A 25,646-nucleotide genomic window follows, 5' to 3' on the forward strand; every position below is an offset into this window, starting at 1 on the left:
CGGCAGTGGTAATGAGGTATGTTTGGCTGCACTGCTAAAATTATTCTAACTGAGCTAAAAAATAGCCTGTGAATGCTCTGGTTCTGATTGTGTGTTTGGTACAGCGCTAATAAGGTAAGCTGATGCAAGGGGTGTCTAAAATGTTCCATATCCCCAAGTTTCCCCCAGTAGGCAGGATAAATTTTGATGGTCTGACAAGCCAAAGTCCCTGCTGAACAAAAACTAAGGCACTGGTGATAATCTACCTTCTGATCTATGACTTGCGGAGGCTCAGCTCCCATCCTTCCCAAGTTTTCCTCCAGGTGCCCCATCTCAAAAGTTAGACCTCAACAATGCAGCTTGGCTGTCTTTTCCGACAAATAGGTGCTCGACATTTGTTGAGAGAGGTTACAGGTGGCAGTGAAAGGCACATCTACTTCTGATTGGTGAGGGTTTTCTCCCTCACCCACTGGACCAGACTTTATTCCCTCCTATATTATTGCAAATGCTGGACTTAAGAATCATAGAGCCGATCCCACCTTTGGAGAGATTGAAAGGTTTCCACTCCAGAATTTTCTTGGTCTCAAAAAAGCAGTTGTGGAGACCAGTGTTGGATCTATCCTTTCAGAAAACTTTTGTCAAGATCACCAAGTTGAAGATGCTCGCCCTATGAGCAGTGCTTCATGGTGGCCTTGGACTTGAAGGATGTGTGTCATCATATCCACATTGCTCATCGCCATAGGAGATATCTGAGATTTGTTATGTCTGGTTCACACTATCAGTTCTCTGCATTACCCTTTGGGCTGTCCATTGCACCTTGAGTGTTTACCAAATGCTGTGGCGCACTGAAAGACTCTTGCCATTCATATCTTTCCTTACTTGGATGACTTGCTGGTTTGTGCAGAAGTCTGCTTCCAGGTGTTTGGAATATCTCAACCTTACTTTCTCAGATAGGGTTCAAGTTAAACCTTCAGAAGTAGTGTCCCACACCCTTGCAAAGACTCATCTTCCTGATCTTCCTGGGATGCTTAATCAACACTGACAAAAGAATGCCTTTTCTTCCCAAAGACAAGGTCTTGTCCCCTACCAGACGATATTTCAGGAATTCTGAGGGAAGAATGTTGGCTTGACAAGATATTACTAAAAATTCTAGGACTGATGTAGTCCATGAGTCCCACGATATCACTGGCCCATCTCTACATGAGAAAATTTCAGTGGTATGTTCAGAACTGTTGGCAGTGACTCTAGCTCAAGCAGTAACTCTGTAGCTCAATTTGTTAAATGCTCTGTCTGTAGTACATTTTGGTTGGCCACGGTGGTGCAGTAGTTAGCGTTGCCACCTCACAGCAAGAGGTTCTCTGATTCGATTCTAGGCTGGGGTGCCTTCTGTGCTGGAGTCTGCATGTCCTCCCTGCGGTCACGTGGGTTTCCTCCGGTTTCCTCGCACATTCCAAAGATCTGCAGAGCATTCACAAGATGGATTGGGCACTCTAAATTGGATGTGTGTGTGTGTGTGTGTGTGTGTGTGTGTGTGTGTGTGTGTGTGTGTGTGTGTGTGTGTGTGTGTGTGTGTGTGTGTGTGTGTGTGTGTGTGTGTGCGTGTGTGTGTGTGGAGTGTGTGAATGAACTACCGTGGCAGGGCTAGCCACCCAGTGGTGTAAAACCTTGCTCGAGATGATTGTCACTGCTGAAGTGACATCCCAACTGTCATGTGCAAAATGGGAAAGGAGTTGAGGATGGATAGTTCAGAACTGTTGGGCACAGCACCTGATTCCTTGGCATCCTAGTTGCTAGTACTGTCCATCAGACGAGAGTTACAGTGGTGGAGACCACAGCTGAGCATAAGTTCATGTCTTCCCTTCCTCCCACTTGTTCTGGCATAGTCTGCCTAGACAGATTCCTCCCACTTTGCTTGGGGTGTTGTGTCAATGAGAATGCATTTGCCAGCCGTTTGGAGGCTCAGGATGCATGGATGCACATCAGCATCAAAGAAATGTTGGCAATGATCCACATCTTAAAAGTCCTTCACCACCTGTGGACTCCAGGTCCCCCTTTTTGTGGTTACAGACAACACCACAGTGATATGGTTCCTCAACAAACAAGGGGGTACAAGGTCTTACCCTCTGAGCCCTCTGCAGTGATGACCTGGGAGCTGGTTTTACAGCATTCTCTGACTCCTCAAGCATCTTGCATCCCATCAGAGCAAAACATTGTGGCTGCCACACTAAGCAGATCCTGGGATAAGTCACACAAGTGGCAGCTCAAGGCAGTGGTATTTCAGGATCTAGTCCAGATGTGGAGAATGCCTCAGATAGATCTGTTCACCTCCTTTCAAAACAGACAGCTGGAGAAATTGTTTTCCAGACATCCTTGCAGCCTTGCCTGGATGACAAATGCAATCTTATTCCCTTGGACAAAGTGTTTGTGTGTTTCCACGGATTCACAAGCTACTTCTGTGTGTTTCCACGGATTCACAAGCTACTTCTGTGTGTTTCCACGGATTCACAAGCTACTTCTGAAGATTCAGAAAGACATGCTAAAAATCATTGTGATGACCCGCTATAGGCCAGGCAGTTTTGATTCTCCCTTCTAATAATATTGGCCAAGGGCAATTACCACAGGCTTCCGCATACTCTGAATTTGCTCACACAGTCTCAGGGATGCCTGGTGCACCCCATTTTGGAGCAACTACAACTGACAGCCTTGATTCAATCTTGACTCTGTTTAGGTACATGAAGATATGCAGTAGGTGTTAAAGGAAGCCTTAAAACCTGTTTACAAAAGGATGAGATTTTCTAAGTGGTACCCAAGTGGCAACAAAGGATCCTCTGTTAACATCCCTCTGGTCTTGAAATATTTTTGAGCTTCTTCAGGATGGCTTATCATATGTATCCATTAAGGTGCATTTAGCATCCATCTCTGCTTGTCCACTAATGGATCCCCCTCTTTTGTCTTCTAATTTGGTAAAACCAGTTCATGAAAAGGGTATCGTAAATGATAGCCCTTTGCAAGCAAATTCCTGCTTATGGGATCTCAGCTATGTCTAGGAAAAGTTGTCCTTTCCACACTCTGAACCTGCCAGTCAGGCTTATTTGAAGCGCTTAACATGGGAAGCGGTTTTGCTTACTGTTCTGACATCTGAAGGCGAGTCTGTGAGTTGCAAGCTTTCATGGTAGAACTCCCTTAGGTTTCCCCAAGGGATAAGGTTGTGTTATGCACTACCCGTCTTTCATGCTGAAAGTGGTCTAAGAATTTACTTACCATCAGTTTGTCAACCTCCTTGTGTTTACATAATCTAAGAATAAAGGAGAGAGGATACTTCTTACCATCATAGCTTGGATGTTTACCAGCACCTCATGAAGGCTGAAGGACTTATTTCCTACACTGGGGCAAAGAAGAGTCAAACTGTCTGTAAAACCATTGCAGATTGGTTGTCCTTTGTTACACCCACCATGGCAAGGCAAATCCAGGTAAGGTAAAGGCACATTCCAGCAGGGCATTTTCCTCTTCAGTGGCACGTTGGAAAGGCGTGGGAGAATTCTAGAGGCAACAACTTGGTCATCCTTATCTTTATGAAGATCTGCAGGCTGGATGCCTTTCTAGATCCAGAACAGACTTCAGTAGGACCATTCTCCAGGGGCTGCTGTACCCTTGTCCTTCCTTCTGTCAGATTTGGTAAGCTTTGGGAATCTACCCAAATGCCAGTCTGGCAGTGTGTTCAACATGGTACAGCAGCATAAGTCCTACTTGCCTGTAACAGAAGATGTTCGTAGATCACACTGCCTTACTGACAGTACCCACCCCACTAACTCCCTTTTTTGGTTGTACATTGTTTGTGTTGCTGCTGAGTGATGCTCCGTGGCCTTTATTGTTGTGTGCAAGTCTGTGTGTTTTGATATTGGTAGGCATTCACAAAATGTATTTCTATATTGTTTTACTGTTGCACCCTAGAAAACTGTAAGGGTCCTGTCTATGGGTCTGTAAGGCAATCCCTGTGCTGCCAGGTGTTGGGCCATCCCACCCACAGACAAGCAGTGGGAGGACTCTAAGCTTTCTTAGACTGCAAGAAGGTGGGCAGCAGGACACTACTACCCATATCCATATTCTACAGTATATCATACAGTGTATAGGTAGATCCATGTATGTCTTTCTGATATAAAATTTTCTTTTCTTTCACATTTATGATTTATGCTACTCATCTCGTGTTACTCTGTCTTGGTGGTGCATTGCTGTAGTCTCATTGGAGAGTGCATGCAGGACGTTTGTAGCACAGTTTGAGCATTGATTGTATAATAATTGTTGACATTACTCTGTAGCTTTAAATGACTCTACGTGTGTGGAGTAAGGTAAACGAGTAAAGCTTGGTGTGATCACTGTGCTTTGCTTAGTGTGATTTCTGGAAAGAGGCATTTTATGTGTCACTACTTGCTGGGAGTAGAGGCAGAGACTTGAATGTGCAGCATGCCATTATTGTGGGATGATGTCTGCATTTGCCATTTCTACCTTCCAAAGAACCTCTGCTAATCATCTTTCCAAAGTTTCAACTCTGATAACTCATCTCTTCCCTCCCAGAAGGGAGAGACTTGGTTTAGCCACACTGGGAATGAATGAAATGGAATTAGTCATTTAGGTTTAAACAAATTCCCATTTGCATGTATGAAAAGCCATTAACAGTGAGGTCATAGAACTGTGGTGGTGGTGAAGTTTTCTCTTAGTCATGCAGCTTCAGAGTTAGCACATTTAGAGATGGGATCATAAGAGAGCAGGGGCATCTACCCCATGGTAAAACTGCATTCTTTTTGTTACGTTGTTAAAACTTCATTTGTGTGTTTTGTTCTTCATGGTATGCTTTGTGTTTGATTTACTATGGATCTTCTGAAGACTGGGTTTTATACTCTGCTAGGCATTCAGTGAGGGTATATTTGCTGCTGGCAAAATTTAGGTCAAAGGAACGTCCACCTTTAAAGGATTACTATCCAAAAGGCAAAGAAAGTAGAAATATGAATGTCTTCATTCCTCTTATTGTTATTATGCTGAGTATCCCCACACAGTGGCAGTTTTACAGTTTGGTTGGTTGAATCAATGGAAAAAGAGATGCTGACACTTGCTGTATGCTTCCTTTGATTACCAGGTTCAGTTCCTCAGTTGCTGGGCAGCTTGTCCAACGAGAATTAAAATAAATCTAACAGTTGAACCCATCTAGGAGCATTGCTACTGATCTTCACCTCCATTGCATTAAGCTCCTACTACCATCCCTTTTTTGGAAATTATAGAACTCCCCTGTTAAAAACTAATCTGCAAGGCTATGGAGCGAATCATCATGGATCTCATAAACAGAGACATTGGGAACCTCCAGACACTGGACCCTACCCAATTTGGCTTTGTTAAAGGCAGATCATGCCTCCAAAACCTAGTTGACTTCTTTGAAACCGTTACCAAGGCCATAGATGAAGGAAAGGTAGTCCACACAGCCTACCTGGACCTCGCTAAGGCCTTTGACACCATTCCCCACTCTGACATCATAGATAAGCTCACCAGCTTGAACATTAACCCCCTATGTCACGAGATGGGTTGCCAACTGGCTCACGGATAGAACACACATGGTCAGAGTTGCGGGTGCCATGTCTGACTCTAAACCAGTCACAAGTGGCGTCCCACAGGGCTCGGTCCTGGGACCCCTCCTGTTCGATATATACTTCTCTGAGGTACAGGCAAGCACAGGAGGACTATGGCTGACCAAGTTCGCAGATGACTGCAAACTGGGAGCCATAATCGACTCTCCGGCTGAGACAGACATCCTCCAGAAGAATATCACAGAGGCAGATACCTGGTGTCAGAACCATGGCCTCAAGCTAAATACTAAAAAAAATGCATAGTCATCCCCTTTGGGAAAACAAAGTGCCCACGAATTATCACATAGGTGGTAATGCACTAAGTACAGAAGATGTAATTAGGGACCTGGGGACCCAGGTAGATAGCAACCTCTCCTTTGATAATCACATTGCCAAAGTAGTTAGAAATTCCGTCTATGTAGCCCACCTAATCACGAAAGGGTTCACATCTAGATCAAGAAAGGTCATTTTGCCCCTGTACTCATCACTCATTAGGCCCATAATAGAGTACAATGCCCCATTTGTAATGTACCTTACTCGACACCTGCAACAGCTGGAAAGGCCACAGAAGTACCTCACCAAGAGGATCATGGGCCTCAAACAGATGCCCTATGCAGCTCGACTAAAGAAACCTCAGCTGTACTCAGTTGCTTACCGCCTGCTCAGAGGTGATCTCTGCCTGACATATAAGGCCATGTCCAACCCGGAATTAATGGACATGCTCCACCTCAAGAAAACCAAATCTCTTATAGCCATACACTCTAGTGAATTAAACCTCAACACAACAATAAACAGGGCATGCTGGAGGGATAGATTCCTGTCCCAGAGACTTCCCTCGCTCTGGAATAGAATCCCAGTTTGTTAGGCAGAGTCCCTCACTGACACTGTTCAAGAGAAACCTTGACGAGTGGATGGGAAATCGTAAATTCACCCCGGGGATCACTTCAATGGCCCTGCTAGACAGAGGCCCAGGAAACTAATTTAAAAGGGAGGCAAAAGCCAACACATTCTGGCTAGGCTTATAAATGCCCTTGGGCAGATAGCCTAGTACCTGCCTATGAAACCTATAAACTGCTTTTGTATCCAAAACATCTGCGTATATGTACTTGTTTCCTTGTCTACCACATTCATTGCATATATTGTGACTTCATACTGCCCACATGAGAGCTTAAATGCCTTGTGAACCCCTTCTTGCGAGTAAATCATCTGGGAATCATATTTTGTCTCATTTCTTATTTGTGATGTTTTAATCTTTTGCTGTGTTTATTTACAGCGGGTACTTGCGTTTTCTTTATTCTTATCCCTCTTACACTGCATTTAAGTGCTGTACTTGTGATCAGAAATTTTTTACAACTTGTTTTTTTGGTGTATGGCATGGGTTGTTCCTGAAAAAGGTCCTTGTTGAATTGGACCACTTGTTTGTCTGTTGTAAAACTAGTAAATCGCACACAAGCCACAGAAGGACATCACAGCAGGATACACTAGGTATTACGTTATCATAAATTAAAAAAAAAAAAAAAAAAAAGTCTACCTGCATTATTTTTTTAGTGAGTAATCATCACTTAATACTGGAGCATTTAATTGCCACTTAAAACTATGGTGTACGTTGGTGTTTGTAGCTGAATGTCATGCAACTACCATCTAGATTGCTGTGGTAGCCTTTACGTAGACTGTAGTTTAGAACTTTTTTTATTAGTCTGACAATATTAAAATGTCTTAAAGGTCATGGTAAATTTTCATAAAATGTTACTGGATATCTTCCTGCCACTCCATTTTCTTTACAAATCCCTCAGCATTATTTTACAATAACTCACCCCCTGAAGTGCAAAACATAGCTGAAAAAGTTCATTTTGCTGCAACCACATCTACAAACTGTATTTTCTGTTATTTCTTGTTTGTAAGTTGGACAGATAACTCCCCAAGTCTTCCCATTTAAAACTAGCTAGGCAGGGTTTAATGAGAGTGCCAGACCTTGTTGACCTTCTTAACAAACACTAAGGAAAAGTGCAGTTCATGGATATGTATTGTGAAGCATGAGTACTTCATTCTAAAGGTCATGATTTCAGTGTGGTAATCCTAACTAAAACAAATTATGCCAGGTCCTGCATGTGAGAAATTGTGAAAAAAAATGAGTTTGCAGACTGTGCTTGAGATAACAAGTGCAGACAGCACAGTGACCTTCAGTTCCTGCATTGTTTGTGTGGTGTTATCCTGCTATGATGACATGCCAAGAGCTTAGTCTTTCAGCTTCACTATTTAAATATTTAGTGAAGGCTAGAAAATGTGCAGTGGTGGTGTATGTATTTATGTTTTGTAATTGGGGGCCATTTGGTTTTGCAGTGGAGTATTCTTTTTTTCTCCTAAAACTTGAAAGTCACTTGACTCTGTGCACATTCAGTAATGTACAGTACTGTCATACGGATGACCTGGAAGGAAGACTTTACATTTTTTAAATAGTCCTCATGATTGACCCAATGTCTGCTGTTCTCTTTCTGCACCCAGTTGCCCGTACATTCCTTCAGGGGGGCAAGAACCATCTGGCCCATATATTGCCTGGTGGAGGCAAGAGTCTTGTGTTAGGAAAGAGGCCAGTATGCTGATCCTGTGAACTGGCCTCTCTTCATCTAAGTATTGCCGTTGAAGCAAGCTAAGCTGCGTCCTTCCCTCCCTCAGGATGAGTGAGTTGGCCTGAATGCTCACTCCCATTTTCCCTTGCTTGTTCCCTCCAACACCGTGCGACACTAGTCATACACACATCATCAGGGGGCACATTCAGGGATGTTCATCGTGCATACAGCTGCAGTAATCGCATATGGGTTCTCTGCCGTCAGGCGGTCCCTCGGTCGGCCGAATTCCAAAGTCTTGGTCCGGCGTCGGTTGTTGTCGCTTTCTTTCCTGACGTCAGTGCGACAGGGGTATACAAAACACAGCCGACGCCATATTCTTCAGTCTTTTTGCCGCGCGGTGCCCGAAGCAGAAGCAGTTCGCAAGTGCCGGTCGGCCAGCTCCTGAATTTACGAAAAATTGGAAACCGAAGTCTTCTTTAAAGCTAAGTACCCCGTTGGGAAAACTTTTCTTGCCTCAGACCGATGTCAGACAAAGTTAACAATTGTATTTATTGTGGGAAGCAAATACCGCATAAGGATTTCCATTCCCTCTGCATACCTTGTTTAGGCCCAGACCACGACGTCTCGGGCTGTCGCTTTTGTGCTACTTTCAATAAACGCACTATTAAGCGTTGGGCGGAGTTCGCCCAACATTATTTTGGTAAAGCCTTTGATTATAAAATGTCGTTGGAGACTCCGACTACCGTTTTGTCCAAAAAACGCAAGGACAAGGACCGACACGCGAGGTCCGCGGTCTCCACCGACACCACACCAAAACCGACTGCACGTGGTCCAGTTCTCAGCAAGACGCCTTTGCAGTCCCTGACTACCGACGACACTTCTTTGGCGGTGTCTTCTGTACCCGAGACCGCAGGTGCCTCTGCCCTTACTCAGACTACAACCACCGAAGCCACTGTGAGTGTTGAGTCTCTTAATGTGGACAGGTCCACTTCCACCCAGGGTGTCTTTAGGCCCTCATCTTTCTTTTCCATTAAGGCCTTTACTAAGTCCAAATCAGCCATGCATCCCAAGAGGCCTGTTCCCCAGGCCCCATGCCTAAAAAGCAGATGCTTAAAATGGCTGAGGATTTGATTACCCTTATCAGGGGTTCTCAACCCCCTCCAGACAAGAGACCCAGAGTGGAGGAAAATTCTCCCTCTTCTGAACAGGGCTCCATTTTCTCAGAACATTCTGATGTAGAGGAGCACTCGCACTCCCCTTATGAAGATTCGGATGCAGAACAGTCCATTCCTTCTGTATCTCTCCCAGAGGATTTCTCTTTTGGGGAAACCTTGCACACCTTGAGGGAGCATTTCCATTGGGAAGGCCAAGACTTTTCTGATTCCAAGAAAAGGCTTAGGGAATTTCTTTTGTTACCTCAACACAGACCGCTGGCTATACCTCCTGTCTTGGGCATACTTGATGATGTTTACTCGGAGGCTTGTCTTAGTCCGGATTCCCTGCCTCCTGCTCCAGTCAAACCTGATAGGTACTACAGAGTTCCTAACTCTCACCAATTTCTTTTCAAAAGCCATAATGCTGACCCTGAAACCATTTCTCAAGGCCCCAAGGGAATTTAGGCCTCTACTGCCAAGAATCCACTACCTTCCGAAAGAGAATCTAGATCCTTAGAAAGGTGGGGGAAAAAGGTATACACCTCTGCCACCCTAGCCATGACGGTCTTAAATTGTCAGTTCCATATGCTTAAATACCAGCAGTTTCTGTTATCTCAATTAAGAAATAAAATGTCTCAACCTGAACAACCAGATTTGAAGGAATTGCAGGATATGATGCATAGTGCAGAACAAGTGGGTAAACACACCTTACAATGTGGCTATGATGCCTTAGAGGCCTCAAGCAGAGCTGCTGTTACAGGATCACTCATTCGTAGACATGCTTGGCTTAGGGAACAAAGCTTGCCTGATCATGTTAAAGCTAAACTACTAGATGCTCCTTTACAAAAGGATGTACTATTTGGTACTAATGCTGAGGAGATACTACGTAAAATGGAAGAAAAAGCTAAATCTATGCAAATTGTCAAGGCTTTTCTACAGGTACAACCACCTCGTTTTAGCAGAAATTGGCCTTCTAAAAACTGGTCCTTTCCAGCCACGGACAAGCCCCAATGAGGTAGATACAGGCGCACAAGGGGCAGAGGACAATCTCAAGGATCATATTGAGGCAGTCAATGGGAAACTCCAGCACCAAGAGGTGGCGAGGACAGTGCACAACAATACAGAAAACAAACCCAATGACTTCCTCCTTTTCATGCCAAGCAAGTCTCAGCTGGCAGCTTGGGAGTAAAGCTGGCATTATTTACAAGAAATTGGCATATTATCACAACAGACAAATGGATCCTGGATATTATAAACAGAGGCTACAGATTTCATTTTCACACTCTTCCAAAAATGAGAGGCATGCCAAACCTGCCACACAATCAAAGGGCAGAGAGACAAATACAAATTTCAAAACTCGTGGACATGAAAGCTATTCAAGAGGTACCTACTCACGAACAAGGTCAAGGTTTTTATTCCAGACTATTTCTGGTACCAAGGAAAGGAACCGACTGGAGACCCATTTTGGACTTATCCATCCTAAATACATTTCTACTCATACCAAAATTCAAGATGCTCACATTACAGCAGCTTCTTCCCATGCTGGGCAAGGGGTTTTGGCTGGTAACATTGGACCTCAAGGAGGCATACCTGCATGTCCCAATCAGACAAAGCTGCAGAAGATACCTCAGGTTTCTTGCAGGTTCAATCCACTATCAATTCTCTGCATTGCCCTTTGGCTTATCTACTGCGCCCAGAGTATTCACGAAATGCCTGGCATCAGTAATCGCCTACTGCAGACTTCAAGGGATACAAATTTACCCTTATTTGGACGACTGCCTGATCCAAGCAGACAGCAAGCACAAACTTCTGGAACATCTGGCTTATGCAATACGGTTACTGAATTCTATGGGATCCACAATCAACAAAGAGAAATCCAGGCTAACACCATCTCAGAAAATAACTTTCCTGGGTGCCAACTTGGACACAAACACCCAGATGGCCTACCTTACGCCAGAAAAACAGGGGCAACTAACTCAGTACTTCAAAATACTAGCAAATTGTACCAGGCTTACTACAAGGAAAATCCTGCAGGCTCTGGGCTTCATGGCATCTTGCATTCTTTTAATCCCATATGCAAAGTTGCATATGAGAAAACTTCAATGGTACCTAAAAAACCTATGGTCTCAGCACAGCCACAATTTGGAAACAATAATACCAATAATTCCATGTTTGCAAAAGGAATTTCTATGGTAGGCCCAAGCATGTCAAACAAACACAGGTCTCCCATTCTGCAAGCCTCAAGCAAATCAAGTCATCACAACAGACGCCTCAGATTACGCCTGGGGGGCACACATGACAGACAGGTGCATTCAGGGCAAATGGTCCCAAAAGGAAAAGCACCTTCACATCAACCAAAAAGAAATGCTAGCAGTGTTAAATGCAATTACAGCATTCAAGGACCTCCTGCATCCAGGACAATTATTAATAAGAACAGACAACACCACAGTAATGTGGTACATAAACAAACAAGGAGGAACACATTCATACCCCCTGTGCAGACTAGCCATGACACTTTGGAACTTGGCTCTGGAATGGCAAATGGAACTTCAAGCACAGTACTTGCCAGGTTTGGAAAACACGCTGGCAGACACTCTAAGCAGAAATATGACAGATCCGCACGAATGGAAGTTGCATCCTCAGGTGTTTACACAGATAATCCAAGCGTGGGGAAGGCCAGACATAGATCTCTTCGCCTCCCACAGGAATCCTCAATTGGAAAAGTTTTGTTCAAGGACCTTCCATCCAAAGGCCTGGAGAGTGGACGCCCTTTCATTCAGTTGGACAGCATGGACAGTGTACGCTTTCCCACCTCTGCCTCTTCTGCCCAAGGTGCTCTTGAAAGCAAGAGCAGATAGACCGAAGATGATACTGATTGCTCCAGACTGGCCAAGACAGCACTGGTACCCACTCCTGAGGAGCCTAACACATACTCCTCCCTGGCATTCTACCTCTAATGCCTCTTCTGCTGACTCAGCACAGCTACAAAACTCTTCACAGTCAGCTGAAAACACTCAATCTCGCTGCATGGAAAATTCCTTAACACCACAACAGATCCTACTCCCCAAAGAGGTGCAGGACGTCATTCTGGAGGCCAGAAGGCCATCAACTAGAAAAGCCTACTCTGCAAAATGGAAACGGTTTTGCTCCTGGAATGAGAAAAAAGGCCAGGATTCTAGAAAACTAAATTTGCCTCAGGTATTACAGTATCTAGCTGAGCTGCTGAACAGTGGGCTTTCATTTTCCTCCATAAAAATCCATGCCTCAGCCATTTCTGCAGAATTCAACACGGATCCACCGTTATTCTCTCACCCACTTTTAAGACAGTTCCTCAGAGGGGCTAAGAATATAAGACCACCAAGGAAACAACCAGTGCCAGCCTGGGATCTTAATTACATTCTAGAAAAATTAACATTGCCTCCCTTTGAACCAGCTGCCTCAACAGATTTGCAGTATTTGTCCTGGAAAACAGCTTTCCTTCTGGCCATTACCTCGGCTCGTAGGGTTTCGGAACTACAAGCCCTCATGGCTGTGCAGCCCTTTCTCATCTTCCATCAGGGCAGGGTTTCCCTTCGAACCAATCCGTCATTTATGCCTAAAGTGGTATCCAGGGTAGCTTTGAATCAAGCCATACACTTACCTACCTTTTACCCCAATCCTCAAAACAAAGGGGAAAGGCTGCTACATTCCTTAGACATCCATAGGCAGCTACGTTATTATTTGGACAGAACAAAGCCTTTCAGGAAATCAGAACAGCTTTTTATGTCCTATGCTGTAGGAGCTCAAGGGAAGCCTGTTACCAAACAGACAATTTCAAAATGGATAGGCCACTGCATACGATTTTGTTACTCCTATCATGGGAAATCTGTCCCTACAGGCATCAGATCCCACTCCACCAGGGCCACAGCTACCTCTACAGCCTTCCTCAGAGGAGTTCCTACCAAAGATATTTTGGAGGCAGCCACTTGGAGTTCTGTGCATACCTTCACAAAACACTACCACCTGCCTTTATATTCCAAAACTAGAGCAGGCTTTACCACTGCTGTATTGCAGGGCATTCTGGCTCATCCCAGTTCCACCTAGTGCCTACCACCCTGTGCGTAGCTTTGGGATTCTACCCATATGTGATTTACTGCAGCTGTATGCACGATGAACATAGTACAGTTTTGTACCTACCATGAATGTAGATGTTCGAGTGCTAATACAGCTGCAGTACAGGTTTCCCTCCCTCCTTCCCCTCTTGGTAAAGGACTAGTGGCTAACACCTCCTGTTACAACCTAATTTGGGTTATCCTCTTATGGTGTATTTGCTTGCAACTACTGTTTTTTGATTACATTGCATTGCTTGAATATATTTTTATATATAATTTATGTATTGCCTTCCTTCTGGGGGCACCTGACATCTGGGGCAAGAAAAGACTGAAGAATATGGCGTCGGCTGTGTCTTATATACCCCTGTCGCACTGACGTCAGGAAAGAAAGCAACAGCAACCGAACAAAGCAACCAACGCCGGACCAAGACTTTGGAATTCGGCCGACCGAGGGACCGCCTGACGGCAGAGAACCCATATGTGATTACTGCAGCTGTATTAGCACTCTAACATCTACATTTATGGTAGGTACAAAACTGTACTTTTTATCCCTCGGTGCCACGGGATAGATCCAGTTTTGCCATAGAGTTGTTGATGTAAAGGTATGTTATCAGGTTATTACCACAGAGGGCGAAGAAAGATTGTCAAGAGGTTTTGCATGATGAGAAAAAGTATCTGAAAATAGTAATTTAACCATTGTATTCATGCTGCCTGCCAACCATCAGCCCTCCTTCTGTGATTTAGTGCAATTTGTTATGGTAGGGTGATTGCGGCTACCAGGGATTTTGTTGTATCATATTAGCTCTAATATATCCCAACCTCAAAATTAACTCGAACCTAAATTTTTCGTGAAGAAATTTAGAAAAAATAAGACTAGCTCTGCCAGCATATACACTATGGGCCTGAAACACAGACTGGAAGATGCACTAAAGACCTTGCTAGCTTTTGAAGAGTTGGCGGGTTCCCACTTCTGATTTGATATTCACTTTTCAGCCAAGATGATTCATGCTGGTTTGCTCCCTTTTAATATAAATGTGGCTACACTAAGACCCTAGTGGCTGTGCATAAGACTCCAGGATGCGAGGTTTAGAACTCTGCCCTTCCTGCGTTTAGGGAAAAAAAAATAAAACCTTCTTCCTATGCAGGGTAAGTATTTTTGCCATTTTCATTCCAACCATTTCTTTAGTCAAAGTAACAGTTAAGTACACAGCATGTTATCAGTCTCAGGCATTTAACTAAACCTTGCCTCAATCACGGGATTAATGATGATTTATGAGGGCAAGATTCACAGTCATGTGAAACTGAGTAAGTGGATACAGTTTTCTTCCTTGCACCAAATTCTGAGTTACGAGCCGCTACTGCAGATTTAAACTACAGAAGCATTCACTTCACACTATTTTGCTCAAATCTGCCTTTTTGTGTAGAGTTGACTTACCTTATTGTTAAAAAGCATTACTTCTCCCTGGTCTCAGTTGGGAAAGGATAGCCAATAGATTCTTCTGCTTTGTTTATTAATCATCTATTTCTGCTATTAGCTGAAATGCAATGGTAAGTAAATGGCTCATGAAATGCCCATTTTGCAATATACATTGCAAGGTCCAGACCCAAACCGCCATAAAAATTTTATGTTGACAGAAACATGCACATATAAGTGTAAAATTATAAAACTGTGATGCAAAATCTCTGTAGTACTACACATGCTATTGCATTCATCATAAAAATTGTTTTAAAAATCTACTTAATTACTTCTGCATAACACCTGTAATACAAAGAAGCCTTAGAGTATATGAAAACTGGTTATACAGTATTTATAGGTTTATCCCTTTGGTGACAGTTCAAGTTATAGCAAAGCAGGCTTCACAACAGTTTCCAGCACAGTTCTCTAGAACATACAGGGAGTGGGGTTTCTGTTCAATCAGCACATGCACACACCAGGTAAGGATGGGAGAATAAGTAAAGCAACCCAGAAGACAAGCTATACAAGACTGCTTAGATTAACTGACCATTGCATCAGCCTTAGAGTAACAAAATGAGGGGAAGTAAACCAAAGCCTATAGTTGCACAGAATGTGGTCAAACATTTAGAATGCAGGCCTCTTCTATATAATGATTACCCACAATGCAACCCGCATTCATAAAAAAATTTAAACATAAATTCAATTAGGTACACATTTTCATTTACTGTACGTAGGTAATAACATAATGCAGCTCACATTTGTGTAAATTGAATAACAATAACTACCTCATGTAAAACAGTAAGGTTTTAATGTCACCGTAGGTAATTGGTAAATGAAAGGAAAATTAAAAAAAGGGAAATGTTTATTCAGCATTGGAACTTTTTGATGTCGTACCAGTATCGTCAGTGTGTTTGAGGCTCTCATTTTCCCCACAAAATGTTATCCTCAGACCCATTTAAATTGTTGGAAATGCAACATTTCTTAAAGCTTTTCACTATTGATTCAGATTTGATCTTCTGCCAGGTGGTCACAATCCATTCGCCTAAGAGTGAGACTGAGAGTTTCTTTATTTTTCCAGAAGGTGTTAATGGGCGATTGCCCGCCAGTTGTATTCTTTTTGTAAGATGTCCTTAAATGGTTTATTGATCACCGCATCTATGACTTGCAAAGATCATACCACCAGGTGTTATTACAAGATCGGTATTCAGTGCCTCAGTTTTTCTATTAAAACCTGCTGTAAGGTGGTTTCAAAATGCATTATGTGCTAGCATTAAGCGAGTGTTTCCAAGAGAAATGTGGCTGTTTTGCCCATATCACTTTCAACCAATCTAATACTAATTCCTGTGTCATTCAGCCTTTTCTTGGGCACAAAAAAATGCTTCCCGGGTGCACCTTTCCTTTGGGCATTGTTTTACCTTTCAAAATAACATAAGGACAAAGCTTTTGTCCATTGGCACTAATGGCAAGCATTACAGTAATTCTGGACTTCTCAGAACTGGTTGACTTCAGTAAGACAGTTTTTACCTTTTTTGTTTACCATAAGGTTGGAAGGCATGTCAAAATAGACTGGTGGTTGATCTGCATTTCCAAGTATGTAGTTGTTTGTTCTTGCGTAACGAAATATACTGCTGATAAGCAAACAATTTTTCAATAAAGTCGTTGGGAAGTTTTTGAGTAAGAGTTGTCCGCTGTTGTAGTGATAAACCGTTCCATTTCATCATTCTTCTGCACTACCCCATACTTGCTTGAAGTCATTTTTAGGAATTTTCAGATTACCATCCTCTTCTATTGCTTTGTTTTATCACGTCATAGGAAATCGGACAACTTTCAGTTTGCTTTTCTGCTATGAATTCTAACATCCTTTGCTCAGTTTTTTTAAACCTTCCAGCTTTAGGTCCACTAAAAGATTTTCTTGAGGAATTGGCATTCTCCTATTTCCTTAAATCTTTTCTGCACAGATGAACGTTGACTTCTGGAACTCTATTTCCTGGAATCTCTAAAGCTGTTCATTCTCAGTCTCCTTTGCAACCATAACTTAGAAATTAATGTCGTAGGTTCTACTGATACCTTTATTTGTTTGTCTCTTTGAGACTTTTTTCTCAGCAGTACTAGATAAATTTTGATTACTTACAGGTTAGTTGGGCAACAAGTAACTGTCGCCGAAGCAAATATAGGAATGGCAACATATTCTATATAAATGGACCATGTTTGGCTGTTGTACAAAGTTGGAGTAGAGGCATAGACGTACTGAAAATACCGTAGTCCTTGAATTTAACATGAGTTCTTGTATAAAAGAAAATAATTGGCCGGAAAATGAAGCGTTATATTCGGGCTTATACCGTATATTTTGTTACTCATTCCCGTAGGTAACTGTGCTCATGTTTGTAGATGTGAGTGTATGTAGTGCCTTCCTCTAAGGGTGAGCACATTCCTGCATATGCTTCAAGTCTACCAAATACATAGCTGGGTAGGAACAAAATGCACATCATGACCGTTGTGTTCTGGATATCTTTCTTTTTAACTGACGACTCCCTTGCAGAGAGTCTAATTCTATCCTCCCAAAATGAAACTGGCATTAGTCACTCATTTCCATCCTGCCTTCCAAAGTAGTCTGCAAAAGCAGCAAAAAGACTGGTGGATTAGTGAGATGTATAGAAAAAAGACCACTAGTACAAAATGCATGTTATCCTTCTTTAAATAAACATTTTGTAAGACCCAATTTTCAGTACTTTGCTGTTAGGTTGATGAAAAGAATTATGCAAAGACTGGGAAAAAAAAAGTCTGAGGAGGACAACAAAAATGATACCTGGTTGCATCAGGGGTCATATAGGACAGGATGTGGGAGCTTAACAGCAGTAGTGGCTTTGGGAAAAGGAGGCCGGAGGTAGAAGGCATGATCAAAACATTAAAGTATTTTAAGGAAATCTGTAGAACATAAGTGGGTATTATTTAAATGTGAGCAGTAGATCTGAATTTAAGTTGGTTGCGTAGGGGAGATATGGGGAAGTATTATTTCTCAGAAGAGTGTGGTGGATAATTGCATTAGACTGTCAGAATAGGAGTTTAGGTTAAAACTATGACTGAATTCAAAAGTATGTGATGCAGGAGAAAAGCCACCCTGATGAGGTCTTGGGAGCGGAAAATCTATTCTGGTAAAAAGCAGTGGTCCTGATCTGCTATGCTTTGCATTTCCATGTAGCAGGGCTTTGTCAAGTCCTGTACTTTTGGTTCACTTTACCATGTTTGTTAGTGATAAATGTGGTTTGGTGGCGATAATGTTGAGAAGAAAAAGAGTAACTGATAAACTGTTAATGTTTTTATTTTTGTACTTGACTATAACGTTTGTGTCTCAAAAACAAGTATGCAAGTTTAGTCTTTACATTTCAAGTCTACACACCTCCATCTGCTTCGTTTTTCATCGTGTACATGCCTTCAGTTGTTGCATCAGATTCTTTCTTAACATTATATCTCTGCCTTTCTCTTCCCGTGCTTAGTAAACACAAAGGCTGAAGTTCGCTTTCATATTGCCACAGCTGATTGGCTTTCAGAAGAGGTACGGCAGAATATCCTCTCCAAGGTATGGTGAAAGCATATACTTTTGTCTAATTTATAGTTGTTTGGAACTTGATGCATTCTAGTATCACAGACTTTCCTGACAGGCTATAGATTCATAATCTGCCAGATGAAAACAGCCAGCTCCAAGTATGTCTTCTCTATAGTACCATCCAAATTTGTTTGTCCATCCCTGCTGTTCATTTATTTCATAGTTTATATGAGAAAGAAAGAATAAACGGTCAACCAGCTTATAACTTCAGTTTCTTGCATACTACAGCCAAATGTTGTACTGTCTGCTGACATTAACTGATTTTAGATGTCAAAGTTTAAGTGCATTGTTCATCTTTTATATTCAAATTATTCAGTTGATGAATTAGTCATTCCAAGTCAGCTTATAAGCCATTGAATATTTCTGTTCCTCATCAGTGCTGTAATTCTTCACCTTGTGTATTTTTCATTTATGTATAACTGCTGTTGTACCCGTTTTCCTTAACGCTTCGATTTCTCACCTGTTAAACTTGCTCCGATTTGTATTTATACTGTTATTGTTTCCTTTGCTAAATGTGTGTTTTTGTTATATGTGCTTTGTTTTTCTTTTTCCTCTGTCCCCTCTGAAAATTAATTGGGGGCCAAGCTAGTTAGCAGAAGTAATAAGTAAATATCCAGCGACACTGCAGTGGGCAGTTTTACCTAGTGCTGTATGATGTCTGCCCTCATTCACACAGTCAGGTTTTATGCTCTTCAGATATTAATCTTCCCTTTAGGATTTGGGATGATATAAGAAACTGTATATTAGCCAACTACTGTCATCATGGACATTTGGAATAACCCGAAACACTGCATTCCAATAAATTTGGAAGATACCCCTGTCACTGTACGGGCTTTAACTCTGCTCCAGCTACGTCAGTCCGTTATCACAGGGAGGTGATTGGGCTTTGGAGCATATGGCTAGTGTATACTGCTGCCTTGAGCTTTGACTAACACCAAATGCAGCCAAGTAAGAATTACAGTGTGTTGCTGTAGAGCAGAGCTGTAGCCCATGGCCTTCTGGAATTTCAGGCAGACTGGCAGATGGATAAACTGGATAAGGTAAAAGAGGAGCACAGAATGAATAAAAACTCCTGCTACTTCTTTTACGAAATTAAATGGCTGAAGATTTGTGCATGCTTATCTACCAGTTTGTAACACACACAAATAGTGTAGGAAGAAATAGCCAGGGAATTGTTATGGCTAGGCTTGTATAGGCCCTAGGGCTGAGCCTAGTACCAGCCTATGAACCTATGAAATCCTGATCACTTATGCACACTTCCCCTGGACATATGTGTATCTTCTGAATGTGCCACTAATGTTGCATGTTTTTCATGTCCTTAACAGTAACAGGGTTATTAATTATTATTACTTTAAGTTATTTAGTTATTAATTTTGACCTTTCTGTGCTAGCTTCAGTGCTTAAGTTCTTTGTTTGTGTTGAATGTAGGTCTTTTGGTCATATTTGTCAGCTGTCCTTCAGTTCATGTAGTCAGCTAGGTACAGACATATTTAAATATTAAGACACATGTTCACTGATACTAGTGCTTGTCCAATATAGTACTAGAATTTCATCACACTTTCTCATCTTATACTGTTTTCTAATATGTTTCAAGTAGTTGTGTGTTGGAACACTGCTTAATACAGCTAATCATAAGCTCCAGGATCAAAATTAATTTCTGGTCCCCAGATGCCATCTGGGTGGCATTTGCATTTTCTTCTTTTATCAATTTTTTTCTTGCATCTCAAAAACATGCTGAATAAATTGCTCCTTAATTTGTGTTATGTAGTTTTATCTCCCCTTGAACAAGACTTTGGCTTGGCAGGCTTATCTTTAGTAATACATTTTTGAGAACCCCCTAGTAGCATTTGTTCTGAAATGTAGTGCACTGGTTTGGTTGGATTTAGTTTTTTTATTCCTTTCTTTATTAACATTTATATAGTAGTTCAGCACACAAGTCCTTTTATTCTAAATGCCTCAAGTCTTTGGGAGCACAGTAGTTACTTGGAGAGGGCACGTAAATGCAAATTGTGAGAAAGGAACTCTATCCTTCTGGATGCATCTAAGGGAAAATCGCCGCCATGCTATTATCGTGTTGTACAAGTTATATTACCAGCCCTGTAATCTAATATATTAAGTAAGTGACCTAGTCCCAGTGATTGGAAACTCTGTAGGTAAGCATATTTTGCCAAGGGCCTGGGGACAGACATGACAGTGTGTGCTTTAAGCAGCAACTTTGCTAGTTGATGTAGGTGGAGCAGCCTAGATATTTGTTTGCTGTTGAAAGAGCTTTGCATTAGAATCCCAGTAACAAGTCCCCCTAAAACATCTGCATGAAACTGCCATACCTGTTGGTTGAAGTGGTTTCATTCATTGTGCAAAATCAAAAGAAAATGGTGTGTCTGCCTACATGTGTCTGTGTGAATGCATCTGCCTGCATGTGTTTGTGTGCGTGTGTTTGGTTCCCTATTAGAAAACCGAAGACACATTCTTTCGAATGCGTCTTGGTCGAACTCAAAAGCCTGAAACGGCAAAATATCGAAGCGGCTTTTAAGCAAATTCTTTCCCTGGGAAAGAATTTGCTTAACTACTGTTACTTTGCTGCACTGTAGTGCGGTCTCTGAGTTGGTATATTTAAGTAGGGGGTGTGTGTGGGGGGGGGCAAAGCCCCCCACTTAATGTAATGTTTAAAGTATGCTTTTTTTGTTGTTGTTGGAACAGCGATTTTTTTTTTTTTTCCCCTAGGAAAAAAATTGCTGTTCTGACTGTTCGAAATTGTAAGCTTTCGCTTACATAGGATCGATTAATCACTGTTCGCTTTTTTAAGCGCTCTGTGATGTAATATAGACCCATGTGTTTGCCTGCATTCTTCTGCCTGCGTGTGCCTGTGTGCCCACGCACATTTGAGTGTGACTGTGCAGTAACTTCTAGAGATCAGGTAACACAATAAAATTTCTATATAGCTGCAGAATAAAATTGCCTGTTACAGGGTTTGCTGGAGTTATTGAGTTGACTTTTATTTCGAAGGCGACAGCTTTTGTGGTCTGACCTCACAAGTGAGGACTTGACACTGGGGGAGATGCAGCTTTCTCCCATCTTGGTGAGTGCTATGTCATTATGTTTGCACCTCTGGTGGGTGTGCACACTCTCTGGTCAAGGACATTTGTCTTAATAAGGGTCCAGGAATTATTGTGCCTTGGAATGTGAGGATAGTGTATGTTTCCCAGTCTATAGAGGGATAGTTAGTCTCCCATGAATAGGGTATTTGGTTTTATGGTGATTGTCTGTGGTAGGTTTAGGTTTGAGCTATGGGATTCTAGGGACACACAGGATGACCTGTAGCTTGCTAGGGAATAATATGGCATTTTGGCTATGGTGATTTGCACATGCACAAGCTTAGTAAGCCAGAGGCCCTTGATGTTGGCCTTGACATCCGAGAAATAGAAGGCAAAGAGGAGCAGGCCAAACACACAGCCCTGGGAGACTACACCATTGGCTGGCATCTTTGTGGAGGTGATCTGTCCAATCCTAACCTAGCTGCGAGTTAGATTTCTATTTAGTGGGTTACATAAGAGTTTATGCCTATGTTCATTTTATTGGAGTTGCTCAGAGTGTGGTGGTCTAAGACATCTATCTGAAGTGCATCAAAGTGATTCCAAGGCATCCAGTGATAGCTGCAGAACATAGATTTTCGGGCTTCTCTGCATGTGATTACTGCTTTTCACCATTTTGCTTGTTTTAATTTATACTGTTGCTGCTGCTGAATGCTTTCTTTATTCTGCACGTCTTTTTGTTTTTTATTTGCCTGGAGTAGCATAAGCTAGGTATGGATTTGCTGAATCTAATCTGTTTGAGATCACTAGAGCATTGAATCTAGCCTTCTTAGGGTCTATATCACAACATTAACGTGTCAAAACTTCGAATGTTATAACATCTAACTCAAAACCACGAAAGCTGTAAATCTTGAAGACTGAGAACAGTGATCCACCCCCCTTGGGGGAAAAAAATCGCTGTTCCAGTACAATACGTGAAATGCACGAACACTACAAACTATTTATAATGTAGGGGGGGGGGCTGCGCCCCCCACACCCCCCCCTACTTAAATATACCAACTCTGAGATCGCACCACAGTGGAGGAAATAGCAAAGCCACGGAAATGGCCCAGCAAATTCTTTCCCTGGGAAAGAATTCAATGTTCCGCAGTGTCGATATTTTCAGTCTTCGAACTTTCAAGTTCGAGGTTTTTGTATTTGATGTTTTAACGGTTCGATGTTATGATATGCATCCCATTCTTACGTTGAGGGCCTCCTGCGCCCTTATGGCAGAAGTGTGCTGTTCAGGACACATCTGAGGTGGAGTTTGTTGGGATATAAGCTCAGTGTTGAGTATTTCTATTGGTAGATTGTGCTACAACTGTTCAATTTCATTAGTATTTAAGCACCGTGTTTGCGCATAGCTGTGCACTGCTCAGCAGGGTTTATCACTCTGGTGCATAGATGCAAATGCATCAAAAGACAAATTTTCATAGGTAGGTACTAGGCTGTTGGCCCTAGGGCCTGTACAAGCCTAGCCAAAATAGTACCCTGGCTTTTGCCACCCAAGAAAATTATTTTCCTGTGGCCCTGTCAAGCAGAACCACAGAAGTGATCCCCATGGTGAATTTCCTATTACCCATCCAGTCATCAAGATTTTTCTTGAGTGCTAATGAGGAGCTCTGTTTGACATGGGTAGTCTGTTCCAGAGTATGGGAAGTCTCTGGGACAGGAATCTATCCCTTCAGCATGTTCTGTTTATTGTGGTGACAAGGTTTAGGTCCCTAGAGCGTGTAGCTCGCAGGGATTGGGATTTCTTTAAGTGGAGCATGTCCAACAGCTCTGGGTTTGACATAGCTTTGTATGTTAGGCAGTGATCGCCTCTGAGTAGGCGATGTGCGACCGAGTAAAGCTGGGGTTTTTTGACGGTCTGTGTAAGGCATCTGCTTGAGGCCAGTAATCCTCTTTTGTGAGTTATTTTTGCAGCCTTTCCAGTTGTTGTAGATGTCTTGAGGTACATACCAAAAGGGACGTTATACTCTATAATAGGTCTAATGAGTGATGAGTAGAGGGGGAACAATAACCTCTTTTTTTTCTGGATGAGAAATTTTTTATGATGAGGTGTGTCACGTAGAAGGATTTCCTGACCATTGTGGCAATGTGATTATCAAAGGAGAGACTACTGTCCACTTGTGTCCCAAGGTCTCTTATCACACTTTTGATGTTAAGTAGACTACTGCCTATGTGGTAGTTCATGGGTAGAGTTTTTACCAAAGGGGATGATAATGCACTTTTTGGGCTTGAGCTTGAGACTATGGCTTTGACATCCAGGCATCTGTCTCAGTGAGGCCCTTTTGTAGGATGTCCACATCGTTGGGAGTTTCGATTATGGCTCCTAGTTTGCAGTCATCTGTGAATTTAGTTAGCCAAAGACCTTCTGTGTTGGCCTGTACTTCAGAGAAGTAGATACAAACAGGAGAGGACCCAGGACTGAACCCTCTGGTACTCCACTTGTCTGAAGTCTGATTTGGAGTCTGCTACTTGTGTGGGTTACTGCGGTGGTGGTGCTGCTGTAGCGTTGTCGCCTCACAATAAGACGTCTGTTTCGATTCTCAGCTAGAGCGTCTTCTGTATGGAGACATGCGTGAATGGGCGTACCTTCATTGAAGGTTGTGCATCAGGGCTGGCAACACAGCATGTAAAAATATACTGCCAATCATTAGCAGACCGGAGTTCCGCTGTGGCAACCCCTAACCGGGAAAAAGCTGAAAGATACAACAACAACTTTCACGGTGTGGGCTCTGTCAGTAAGCCAGTTGGCAACCCATCTTGTGACATAGGGATTTATACCTAGTTTATTGAGTATCTATAATTCCAGAGTGGGGGAATGGTGTTGAATGCCTTGGCGAGATCTAGATAGGCTGTGTGAACCACCTTATCCTCATCTATGGCGTTGGTGACTACTTCATGTCTCCTAAACCTGATAGACTTCTTTGATCTGCCTGTTATAAACCCAAACTGTTTGGGGTCCAGAGATTGGAGATCTCCAATGTCTTTGTTTATAAGTTCCATGGTGATACGTGCCATGGTCTTGCAGACCAGGCTCCTCAGGCTAATGGGGCAGTAGTTCCCAGGGTCTGTTGTGCCCCCCCCTTTGTGGAGTGGGATAACTGTCACGGTGCGCCATTCATTGGGCACAAAGCCTGAGGTTGAGGCTATGATTGAACATGGTACTTAGTGGGGTGCCAGTTCATTCTGTAGTTCATGTAGAAGGCATCCTGGGATGTTGTCAGGTCCCATGGATGCTGTGTTCTTGGCTTTGGAGAGAGGTTTTTGCCTGTGCAGCCGTGATTACAGGAACTTTGCATTCTTCCGGTATAAAGATGGGCCCTTTAGGGGGTGAGAGTGGGGTAAAGTTAGCACTGAACCTATCTGCCAGGATATTGGCAATATCAGTTGGTTCTGTATATTTAGTGTCATTGTGCTGTAACTCTGAGCAGATCTGAGTGTTGCCATTGAGATTCTTGACATAGCTATAGAATGCTTTGTGGTTGTCTTTAGAATCAGTGGCAATTTTGTTTTCATAACTAGCTTTGGAGGATTTTATGAGGGATCTTAGCTTCTTACTGAGGCTGACCAGGTAGTTCCCCCAATCATGGGATTTTACTCTTTTTTGCAACAGTTTCTTTCTTCTGTTGTAGAGTTTGTTTATGGCAGAAGACCACCAGATTGGCTTCCTTTATTTGGATGATAGCATCTTGGTTGTGTTAGGGATAGCATGATCCATGCACTCGTGTAAGTGCTTTTAAAGTGCATTTGTGTAGGATTCAGCAGTCGTACCTCTATTGTCCATCTGCATGGGTGTCGTGAAGTTTGCCACTTCTGTCTTAAGAAGCGTAAAGTTTGGCTTTGGAGAAATTTTTTACGGTTGTTTTCCTAATGGGGGGTGGGAGCGGGATGTGGATGTCTAGGGTGATTAGCTTGCGGTCGGATCTGACCAACGAGGAGCTGACCTCTGGTGTGGAAGACCGGTCACCCATGTTGGTGATGGCCAGGTCTAGGATATTGCTGCCCCTGGTGGGGGTGTGGTTAAGTTGATCCAAGGCGTTGGAATGGATGATTTCCAGAAAAAGGTTGAGCAAAAGAGTTGGTACATGAGTAGTTTTCCCAGT

At 42.6% G+C, this 25,646-nt stretch overlaps 1 protein-coding gene across 1 annotated transcript in view; it reads left to right on the plus strand.

Annotated features, from left to right (window-relative positions):
- The window catches only part of MRPL58 (mitochondrial ribosomal protein L58), a 240,575-nt gene that overhangs the window by 128,280 nt on the left and 86,649 nt on the right, over window positions 1–25,646 (plus strand). Inside the window, exon 4 of the mRNA XM_044084977.1 lies at window positions 18,354–18,436. Within this exon, the coding sequence (XP_043940912.1) occupies window positions 18,354–18,436 (83 nt within the window). The remainder of the gene's footprint in view (window positions 1–18,353; window positions 18,437–25,646) is intronic.

This window comes from Protopterus annectens, chromosome 10.part0, assembly GCF_019279795.1.
Source record: "Protopterus annectens isolate FY-2018-M chromosome 10.part0, PAN1.0, whole genome shotgun sequence".
Lineage (NCBI taxonomy): Eukaryota > Metazoa > Chordata > Ceratodontiformes > Protopteridae > Protopterus > Protopterus annectens.